At 52.9% G+C, this 10,674-nt stretch overlaps 4 protein-coding genes across 4 annotated transcripts; 2 read left to right on the forward strand and 2 right to left on the reverse strand.

Annotated features, from left to right (window-relative positions):
* Positions 1 to 13: 13 nt before the first annotated feature.
* On the reverse strand, positions 14 to 372 carry DACRYDRAFT_103607 (uncharacterized protein; the record flags this gene model as incomplete). Its single annotated transcript, XM_040767789.1, has 2 exons — positions 14 to 191; positions 243 to 372. Coding segments are annotated over 2 exons (308 nt in total), but the record flags the coding sequence as incomplete, so codon positions are not given.
* Positions 373 to 606: 234 nt separating this feature from the next.
* On the forward strand, positions 607 to 1,452 carry DACRYDRAFT_19720 (uncharacterized protein). The gene is made up of 3 exons (XM_040771630.1): positions 607 to 829; positions 886 to 901; positions 958 to 1,452. The coding sequence occupies exon 3, from the start codon at positions 960 to 962 to the stop codon at positions 1,155 to 1,157; it is 198 nt and encodes a 65-aa protein (XP_040633555.1). The 5' UTR covers positions 607 to 829; positions 886 to 901; positions 958 to 959; the 3' UTR covers positions 1,158 to 1,452.
* Positions 1,453 to 1,589: 137 nt separating this feature from the next.
* On the reverse strand, positions 1,590 to 3,337 carry DACRYDRAFT_19721 (uncharacterized protein). Its single transcript, XM_040771631.1, has 2 exons — positions 2,946 to 3,337; positions 1,590 to 2,874 (listed from the first exon to the last, which is right to left on the reverse strand). The coding sequence occupies exon 2, from the start codon at positions 2,859 to 2,861 to the stop codon at positions 2,112 to 2,114; it is 750 nt and encodes a 249-aa protein (XP_040633556.1). The 5' UTR covers positions 2,862 to 2,874; positions 2,946 to 3,337; the 3' UTR covers positions 1,590 to 2,111.
* A 6,984-nt stretch (positions 3,338 to 10,321) lies between these two features.
* On the forward strand, positions 10,322 to 10,646 carry DACRYDRAFT_103609 (uncharacterized protein; the record flags this gene model as incomplete). Its single annotated transcript, XM_040767790.1, has 2 exons — positions 10,322 to 10,451; positions 10,503 to 10,646. Coding segments are annotated over 2 exons (274 nt in total), but the record flags the coding sequence as incomplete, so codon positions are not given.
* Positions 10,647 to 10,674: the final 28 nt, after the last annotated feature.

A 10,674-nucleotide genomic window follows, 5' to 3' on the forward strand; every position in this document is an offset into this window, starting at 1 on the left:
ACCCATTGCTGACAGCTGCATCGTCGATGTCGAGAAGCTGTCCTCACCACGTAACAACCCAGCAGAGATGACGACCCGTGTTCGCTGCTCCAGCTCCAGCTCCGGTTTCGTACGAAGATACTCTTGCAGCTTGTACAAATGCATCTCAGTCGCATTCTTCCACTCCTTGAGCTTCGCCACTTTCTCCGGGTCTGTCGTTCGTCGTCAGGCACCCGTGATACGTTGCAGGGTTAGTGACTGACCGGTAGGGACATCGTCTGCCATGAATTCGGTTGGAATAGGCAGATCCTTCGACAGGAGTTCGATCGCTTCATCGAATGCGTCGATAGTCCCCACTTCTGGTCCCTTGGATATCTCTTCTATGATAGGCATATTGGGATATCAAAGCTGTCGAAGTGGAACGTCGAGGACGACCGTCGCCACATGGTGTTGGTCACGAACCAAGGGTCTGATGCGACGAGAATAATGAATATCGTCAACCCTTTCCTCTTGACTTGCGCACTGTTCCTCACTTCTGCAGACTAAGCCGAAGGCAGCCATCAGCCCACATAAGATGCTCTTGCCATAACTTGCTCTTTGATTTTGGCCCTCTGCTTCAGTCAGCTGACACCAGCTTAGGCGCATATACCTCGCATGCAGGACGAGGTCATTTGGGAATGAACGCTTTTCTCTGGTTTGCTGACGTCGCCTGCCCGCCTATGAACGACACATTGCTGGATTTGTCGAGTGGACATGCATGACCCAAACGGATCCCTTTCCGTCGACTTATGATGGTCATGTGTGACACTATCTATCAACACCATTCTGCAGGCATGTCATTCCCCACCAGGTGAGGATCCTCGTCCTCGCCTTTCTTCCAAATGGAGATTACACAAATCCTGTTAGACCACCAAGCTCTCCGGTCTCTCCAAGTCCACCTCCAACAGCACAGACCATAGCTGACATGCATATGTACAGACATGACGCCTCCCCCGGGCTCCCTGTCCGGTCAACGACCCTGGGACACCCAAGCGTTCCCAAGCAAGACGAAAAGCTCTAACACCGCCCGCGCCGGCGGGACGGTAACCTCCCGTCCGGCATCCGGGCGAGCCGACGTCCTTATCCAACGAGTTTACCGTTCAGGCAACTCAACTCAACTCAACTCAATTCCGCGATGATCCCGCGTGCCTGCTTATGAAACTATGAGTGTGGCGCACAACTATGTTTATCATTAGCGGACGGTTGTCTTCAATCAAAGGTAGTGGTCTCCCGATGTTCTTCCATGTCTCCGATATCGTCGTTTGAATAAAACCGCAACGCACTCACTTGACAGCACTCACTAGTCACTAACTCCCGAATTAGGAACAAGAAAACAGAATGCGAATAAAAATAAGAATAAGAACGGGAAAAGGAAAACGTAATAGAATGTTTCAGCTCTGCAAGTCTAGTTTAGCTCGATGAACGTGGCTCCACCCAACAGAGCTGTCAACCGGTGGACACCTGAGACTCTCCCACATACATTAGCGTTCACAGAATTATCGACACGCATCGATCGGGTACGATTAGGCTTTTGATGGAGAATGGGAATTATAGGACAAGGACATGGGAGTGAGAATTATGGGATTATAGGCCTAGGCAAAAGATTATGGATTACGGATTATATTACCCCTTGCCCATTGCCCAGGGGCAGGCTAATCCTTTTACCCCCACGTGCCATGCCACCCGCTCTTTCGTTTCAAACCGCCTCCTATGGACCAACATGAGACATGAGAGCCTTGGTGAACATGAGACATATGTACGAGAGAGGAAAAATTGCTCGGTGGGTCGGTGTACAGTACTTGGTTGTCATACCTGGAACAGAGAGCGAAGGGAAGTGGAACCGTCGGGGGAGCAGAGCAAAACACAGAATTGAACAGAACACAGCACAGCACAGAATAGAACAGACACGTAGTAAGTAGCACAAAAAAGGACTCGTGAACCGAAAGAAAGAAACATTGACCCCATAATCCGAACATTGAGCCCCGCGTCCCACTCACCCCCTCCTAAGCGTACTTCCCACATCCAGGGAAAGCATCACATAGCGCTAAACAGGCGGCAACGTCTTCGTTACCCGTATCATGTCTTCCCAGCACCTAGGCACCCTCTTTCCAGCCATACCAGGGCCATTCCCCTCCTTGCCCCGGCCCTGCCTGTCCAGCCGGGGGCACCGTAGCAGGTGCACTAGCCGGTCCAAGGGGCACTCTGATACTCGTCCCCTGCACTCCAGGATGCATAGGCGCCGAGGCGCCCTGTTGTCCCTGTGGTGCCTGCGGCGGGCGCTGGGTGCCCCTTACCGCGCTCGTATTCCCCCACCCTGGGGTCAAGGGGGAATTGGACGTTCCCGAGCTTCCCAGCCCGCTCCCCGAACTAGGGGAGAGCGGGGGCGGGTAACCCTGCTGCATCGGGTTTGGGTAGGTGGGGCTGATCTGCTGATGATATGCCTGATGTGGGTGGGAGAGTGGCATTTGGTAAGGGAAGGAAGGGGCGGGAAGGGGGAGCTGCATCGTCGGATGCTGGGGGTGGGGTGCGCGGACATAGCTGTTATATGACGGATATTGGGCAGGGTCGATCCAGTGCCCGTGGTCTTCAAACCCCGGTGACGTGAGTGGGACACTGTCGATCGGGGAGGGGGAACGGGAGCCATCGTCAGGGGGTGTAGGATGTCGCGGGTTGACGGGGTGAGTGGAGGTATGGGAGGGGTGAGGGTGCATAGGCGTCGGAGTCGCTCCGTGCGAAGAGAGGCTCTCTGTCGAGGGGGCGGTGAGGGAACCGGCGGATTGGAGGCATTTTTGGAGTTCCGCACGGACAGCGGTGCTATTTGCTCGCCGTTCTTCGCGGGGCATGTGTACGCGGAAACTGGAGAGAGTCAGCCTGAGCTACTCCAAACACGGAAAGTGGGGAGATAAAGGGGAGAAGGGGAAACGTACTGCTGTACAAGGTTATCCTGCCTGCTGCAGCGGGCGTTACACCCCGGAAAAGGGCATGGATGATTCCTCTCCCCGGTATGAACACGAATATGTCGTGCCAGATGTCCCGAGGTGCTAAAGTCCTTTCCGCACGTTCCGCAGCAGAAGCGTCTTCTCCCTGCAGCTTGGGCAGGGAGGGTAAGAGGGAGCTGGGGTCGGTGCATGCCTGGTGGTGAGGCTGATGAGTGGGAGGAAGCGTCTTCGCTTGCTGATGTATGTAGCGAGGATGAGGTAGTGGATGAAGTAATTGAAGAGGATGAATATTGATGAGGATGCATAGGCGGGCGCTGTTGAGTTAGCGGGTGCATGCTCGCCTGTGGAGGAGGGGGAAAGTTTGGGAAGGATGTGTGTTGTAGTTGCGGGTTGAGGAGAAGCGGCAAGTCTGGTCTGCGAGATGAAGCGAGTCTGTCCATCGTTTGAGGGAATGGATGAGTTCCAGGGAGTATATAAGTTGAAGCAAGGGTTTGCGTTACCTTATGTTCCCTGTGTGGGGGAAAAGGGGGGAAAGGGGAAGGGGGAAAAGGGAAGAGCGGAGAATGGGATGAAATAGAGGGAAAAGGGTCGAGGAGGAGGAGGAGTAAAAGGGAGGATGAGAATAAAAGTATATCTCACCCAAGAGGGGTTGTGTGTGCTCCCGCTTTCCCTTCCCACTCTCTCTCCCTTCTCGCTCGAACATCTCCCGCCCTCCCCCCTCTCTAGCGCCCACTAAAGACCCCAGTCACCCCAATTTCCGTCCCTTATTCCATCTCTCTCTTCTGCTCCCGCTTATCACTCCTTTCACTCATTCACTTTCACATGCATAGAACCGTTTCACGTCCCTTTTTCCCCTTTAAGTGTTTTGTGCAGAGAAGGGTGTCACGGGGTCCAGTCATATACACCATCGGGAATTAACGTTCCACGTCCGATTCCAATGTACCATCAACCTAAGATGATCCCATCTCATCCCAAATCGCACACCATCCACCGCATACCAAACACACCTCCAACTCGCACTCACCACTCACGCGCAACGCTGTCTCGCCAGCCCTCCCCGGACCTCCACTAGCAGCGCATCAGACGCTTACCATCCAATCACAAGACCCTTTCCCTCTCCTTCTCCTCCCGCCCAGCCCCCAAAGCCCCCCTTACTCTCCCTTGCACATTGGACGTTGTAGCCTCACAGGGCTTTCCCCCCTTGTTCACTTCCCTTTCCCTTGTTTACAGCATAGAGCCTTGTATTCTAACCTACCACATCCTATGTATTTGTCATTCCCTTCTTTTAGTACATCTGCAGTCCGATCTATCCTCTCCCACCCAACCCAACCAAAACACGCAACAACACCCGAAGCACCCGAAAGCACCCGCTCACATAATCCTCCGCTTCATGTCTCGCCCAGTACACCCGCCCATCCCACTCTCAGCCAATCCCAGCCCAGTCCAGAACGTTCGGAATGAGCACGGGCTAGACGCGGGGGCGCGGGCGCTTCCGTGCCCTTCTCTGGCTATCCGCCCACCGCTAATTCCCCCTCCTGCTCCTCCTCCTCCTGCTCCTCCTCCTCCGGTCACTCCCACGACCAGTTTTCGGTCTGGCTGGATACCCGCGAGACAGTTGGACATGCAAGCTGTGCAAGAAGTTGCAGCACTAGCTTACTCTATACTGTAACACCATCAGGTGGTCCCAAACACAGAGCCGCAAAAGCAAAACATCATCTTTCCCAGCCCACTCGCTTCACCGTCCTCCGATCATTTCGTATCGCCTTTCCTATCGTCTCCTTCCTGTGTCATCCTCGACCCCCGGATCTAACCCCCCTACCGCGGTTCTTGAAACTCCTTCTGCTGGCATTAGGCGCTGTGATACATTCCCACACCCCGTGCATGCACGGCCCAATTATCATAATATCAATGGCCAGACCGGTGTTCTCGTGGTTATCATGTATCCGGAAGGAGCATTTCAGCAGTTGCAGCTGAATAGATCCGTTTCAAGTGTGAGACTGTGGACCGCGACTGTGATTGGCACTGACATTGGGATTGTGACGATGTCGGTGGCAGGTTGTCGTACCACCTTTGCAGATCTTGGGGAACAACCATTACACATCTACTTTTCGCTCGCTTTCGTACACTGTTCGCGTTCGCACGCCAGAAGCACCGGTTGGAATCACGTTCACCCATCAGCAGACAAAGAGATGAAAGACCAGAATCCCGTGGATTGGTCTACCTCACACTAGTACTGACTCTGCCGTGCTTCCCGGGTTCGCTGTCAACGAGTCGAACTGCCGCGGGTGCTCACGAGCCTGTGAGGTTACGAGAACGAGTGTATGCTGCTATTTCGCTGGTTGGTCCTTTGGTTCGTCTGGGTGTTACACCCAGCACACCCGATCTTGCCCAAGCGAGTTTAGCTGTGCTTGCTGCTGTTCACTTCGGGTAAGGACGGTTCACCAGGTCTTCCTGCATATGAATACATCACGAGACGATCGAGGACGCGTACCGCACGCGTTGTTTAGCCGGAATATTCGCAGCGTCGGATAGAGTTAACATTCAAGTACTTCTAGTCTGACACGTAGGGGGATAGGCTTACCCGGAGTGCGCCCGGGGTGCGGTGCAACCAGGGAAGACAGGCACGAATAAGGGCTGTAGCTCTAGCAGAAGGTTTCGTACCCCGATGCGCCGATGTTGATGCTTGATAAATGGATAGATAGATGAATACGATATGAGGTCAACATGTATCTTGTCTTGCGATTGGTAAGTTTATCCGCGTGTGACCGTGGGTCGCTGGATATCGATCGTGGATGAAGTGTCCATTCCTTCGTCAGCATAAAACGTGCGCTCCGACCGGTAATCATCTGCGTCCTGTCTGTCTGTTCTCGTACGTCCGTCCAACAAAGCACCGGCGCGTGATTCCCCTCCCAACGGCAGGTTTGTAGATTGACTTGCCATGTAGCCGAGCCGGCGGGTCGGCGGGGCTCCTGCATGCCCGGTCAAAAAGTTGGCTCCTTGTAAGGGTAGGCAGCCTAGGCTCGTGCAGAGAAAGTCCGTTCAAAAGGTAAGTTGTTGCACTCTAGTCCCTGTCGAACGTACGCTTTCCGAAGGGGTTGGAAACAGACGAATGATTGCGGTCGGCTTCGCGCCCTGCCGCGCCCTAAAGGGTAAGGACCCGCTTTTGGTACAAACTTCTTCACCCCTATCTCGTCCAATCATTTCCCATGACCCTGTCCTCGTTAGCACAATCCATTGTCAACCACGGTTGTACGTTGTAAATTTACCCATCTCTTGCCTCTGTGCCAACACGAATGTCATGTCAGCTGTCCACCCGCTCGAATCTTCGTCCTGTTCCGCATTCTTCCTCGTTAACTACCCAATCACGGCCGCCGAACTTTGTCATATTTTAACACGCGGCGTGTGCCTCGCAGTCCCCATCCTTCTGCATCGCCCATCTTCCTATTCATCTCCAACCTACCGACACCCGTCAGTATTCCCTAGTCTTCTCACCGTCTTCTGCCCTCGTTATGGCGCAAAATTGGCCCTGCAATCCGCATGCGGTCCCGTCGTTGTCATCTCCCGCTTTGGTGCGTCTCCTTGCCATCGGCAGACATAATTTCCATATCAATAGCCCGGGGAATGTCCGAATAATCGACCCAGAGTTCTGCTATATCTTTCGCTCTGTGACCATCATTTGTCGGCGATGATCCCCCGACCCGCTTTCTGCGCTCTTTGTTCCCCCGTCATTCCTGCAGCCTCCCCCCGTGTTATTCATTCACCGGCTGGTCTATGCCGCATCACACTGCCCCGAAACGTGGCCCGCTTGTTCAATCAGCGGGGGGACATGCGGTGGCCGCTTGCTCCCGCGTGTTCTTACCAAACGAACCAGAGAGTCGATGAAGATGGACCAATCGTAGCAGCTGCTGGATCCGAACGCACGCTCCACTCATCGACGCTCATATTGACGCACTACTCCTCGTGGGTTACTTGCCTCATCTCGTGCTACTGCGCTCTGCCACCCAATGTTCCAGCAGCACTCTGGCACTCTGGCACTACGTGGTGCATTCGCCTTGGGCCAGCACTACAAATTTCAGGTATGAACTGATGTATGCGACATCTACATCGGCACTTGTGCACCAACTGACTGCTGGTGTGATATCTCGATATCTCATACTGAATGTGGCCAGACCACGCGAGCGTGAACAAGCGCCCGCATCCTCAATTTCCCGCGGTTCCCCACGGCGATCGCGTCTGTACGCCTGGCTTCGCGCTTCCGGATTTCGCGTTTCATCCTCCCCCAGTTGCGGCTTCGGTGCCTTATGCAGGCACAGCAACTCTGGCTTTAGCGGGATTCGTCGACCTCTTCCGCAACCGACGGACTTGGGCGGGAATCCTTCAGAGTTCAATGTTGCTTGTTGATGCCAACAATCCAGAGTAATTCCATTTGGCAGATCGGATTGTCTGGAAGAGAATGACCAAGAGCAGCGCGGTGGCAGCTAATGACACTCTCTGATCATTGTTGCGGGGGCTTCTGGTCATACGAGCCAGCCAATGTGCAGGATATTGGAAATTCGTCGATGTGACCTTATCTCTCGAACATTCTTAAACTGTGTGCTGGCTCGAACGTGCCTCGATCATACTAATCGGCGGGTGGCCATTATGAAATGTGACAGCCTATCTCGATACCATGTACCTCTGGGGCAGTTGAATTCGTTTCAATGAGGTTATTGTCAGCAGTTTCGCTGTCCGTTCGGTGAGAAGGCTAGCAACATCGTACATATCGTATAGCATGAACGGTGAGGTGATCCAGAGTTCAACATTCACGAGTGTTCTGAGAAGAATTTCTACATTCCGGCGCGTCCAGATTATAATCACCGGTATCGGCAGTTTCCACCTGAATTCTGTCGAAGCTTCCGCCCTCTGCCTCAGTTTTCATCTGTCCCCGGGTGCCACGCTTCGCAGTCCCGTCCTCAATAACCGCAGGCACCATTCATCGAACTCACCTAACATTACAAACATCCGCCCATCCCCATTCATTCGGCCGAGAAACGAGCTTGACAGGTGAGCTGATGCCCATACTACAGCTTTCATATCACATGCACAGCCTTGTCAATGAACAGAAAGCGATTTACGGTTGCTTCCTTGATGGGAACCTTATGATATTATACTTTTACTCCCACCTGCGAGGATAATCGACTTGACTTGCTCATTGATTGAATGAAATGATTTACTAGCGCCGCTGGTAAGATCGGTACCATACCCGGGGGATTTTTCGGTTAGCAACAAATGTCCACTGTGTCACTCCAATATCAGCATTTCTGATACATTCTGTGTTTACGCTCATACTTCCAAAGGTAAGTCATCTCATGGGGTCCTGACTGAGCTGTTGGATGTGAGCGCGGCTAGATACTCGGCAGCAGTATGAAAATTCCCCCTTCGAGCGCACACGTCCGGAACTTGTAGCCAACAACTTCTTCACTCGCTGGCCCAGGCACCCGTGATATCCCATTTGGGAACAGAAGAGATTGACAGGCTTCCGGCAATCGAAAGGAGGTGGCCCGTTGCACAGACCGCATATTCCATTGTCCACCGCTCATGACAAGCTCTGGTCACTGATCTCAGAGACGTGAGCGGTTCACGCAGGTGGCAGGATAACTCACTGCAAATATTTCTATCCGCACCCGACTTTAGTCGCTGTTAGATGCAACTAGTGGGATGACACCTCGACAAACTTTGATCATAGTTCAAGCATAACGAGACACAGTTCAGAGTAACTTCATTACCATGACGTACCATATTGCGGGGGAGAACAGTCTGTGGCCCAGTGACATACATGGACGACTGGAGAGATCAGCCACGGCGGGCCAGTAATGGAGAATCGGTTAGACCGCGCATACATTCGTTCCTGGAAATATCTTACGGTGCCTGCCACATACCCATGGCAGTTACAAAGGAGATACGCATCCAGTGAAGGCATTCCATAGGCCACTTTGTGAGAGAGGGGCCGGGCAGAGATCAAAATCACTGGTTACTGTTGTTTCCAAGTCCCAAAAAAGCAGGAGGCTTCTCCAGCCGCATCTCAGAGAGCCCTTCATCTTTCGTCCGAGGATCGAGAGGGTTTCCTGCAATCAGAGTCTCTATACGCAGATATCTCCGAAGATTCCGACCTCGTAGCAGCTAGCAGTTGAAGCGTTCCGGGTCTAGATGGAGTGAAGAAGGGGGAGAATATGCATCGAAACCAAGATAACAAACTTGACGACTCTTGCTTGTGACAGGAATAGTCAACCGCAGTCGAGTTGCATTCTGGGATATGATCTGTCGCACCACGTTGTGATCCATTCGCCGAAGTCAGAGCGCGAGAGTGTTCAGAAATACTGCCAAATGTATCGATTGAGTCACCGTTCTGTGTCCACAGTACAGTATGTGTTCGGGCAGTCGACGTCGAGCGTGGTCGGGTGGCCGAGGTAGCTGGGAGATTTACGGGCGGGGGAGCGTATAGTCTTGAGTTCTGGAATGATGCCCCAAAATGGGTCGTCAACGTATGAAAGGTTACATAGGGTTGTCTTGCTTTCGCATTGCAACTGTCTGCGGATCCCAGTACGGAACAGAACTCGCGTTCCTGCAGTGGGAGGGCTGGGGAGATTTTGCGAGTCAGAAGGTGCAAATTCTCTGTGCCAGGGATCATTCACATACCTGGACATGGAGAGAGACCAGATGTTACACGATTCAAGCAAAGAACTGAGAATGCATTGCTCAACCACGACGTCGGTGTGTCATCACCAACAAGTGTGTTTGTTTCTTGACGTGGAAGGACGTACTACTCCCATGGATCCGGAAGATCGTAGCATCGAAGGGGAAGTCTTCTGGTTTTCACCCAATTCGGATATGAACGGTGACCAGCATCATATCGGGCAGGAGAAGCCTCGACGCCGCCGAGTTCATGTCCAGATTCCATAGCTTAATTGATGACAAGATTCGAAAGCCAATGGCCAGGAAAAGTAGGTAAACATGAGTTACACAACCGTTCGCCAAAGAAGCACAAGAGACTGGTTGAACCATTGATGGACCTCATAGGTGGGTGGGCCACCCAGACAGACACCGAGCATCCCGGAGAAGTTCGATGGAGACCGTATCCCTGGTACAAGAGGACGGACACAACAAAGAGATGGCTTTACTCCCCAGTAATATACAAGACAGTGGCTCCCTTGTAGTCTGGCCTAGAGTTATAATCCCTGCATAAGTCGAGGGGGAAGGGTTGAGGTGCAAAGGATACTGATCGATTCTCATTTTTTATTCGTCGCATCAGACCCTTGGTTCGTGACCAACACCATGTGGCGACGGTCGTCCTCGACGTTCCACTTCGACAGCTTTGATATCCCAATATGCCTATCATAGAAGAGATATCCAAGGGACCAGAAGTGGGGACTATCGACGCATTCGATGAAGCGATCGAACTCCTGTCGAAGGATCTGCCTATTCCAACCGAATTCATGGCAGACGATGTCCCTACCGGTCAGTCACTAACCCTGCAACGTATCACGGGTGCCTGACGACGAACGACAGACCCGGAGAAAGTGGCGAAGCTCAAGGAGTGGAAGAATGCGACTGAGATGCATTTGTACAAGCTGCAAGAGTATCTTCGTACGAAACCGGAGCTGGAGCTGGAGCAGCGAACACGGGTCGTCATCTCTGCTGGGTTGTTACGTGGTGAGGACAGCTTCTCGACATCGACGAT

Source organism: Dacryopinax primogenitus (genome assembly GCF_000292625.1).
Source record: "Dacryopinax primogenitus strain DJM-731 SS1 chromosome Unknown DACRYscaffold_1, whole genome shotgun sequence".
NCBI classification, from domain to species: Eukaryota; Fungi; Basidiomycota; class Dacrymycetes; order Dacrymycetales; family Dacrymycetaceae; genus Dacryopinax; species Dacryopinax primogenitus.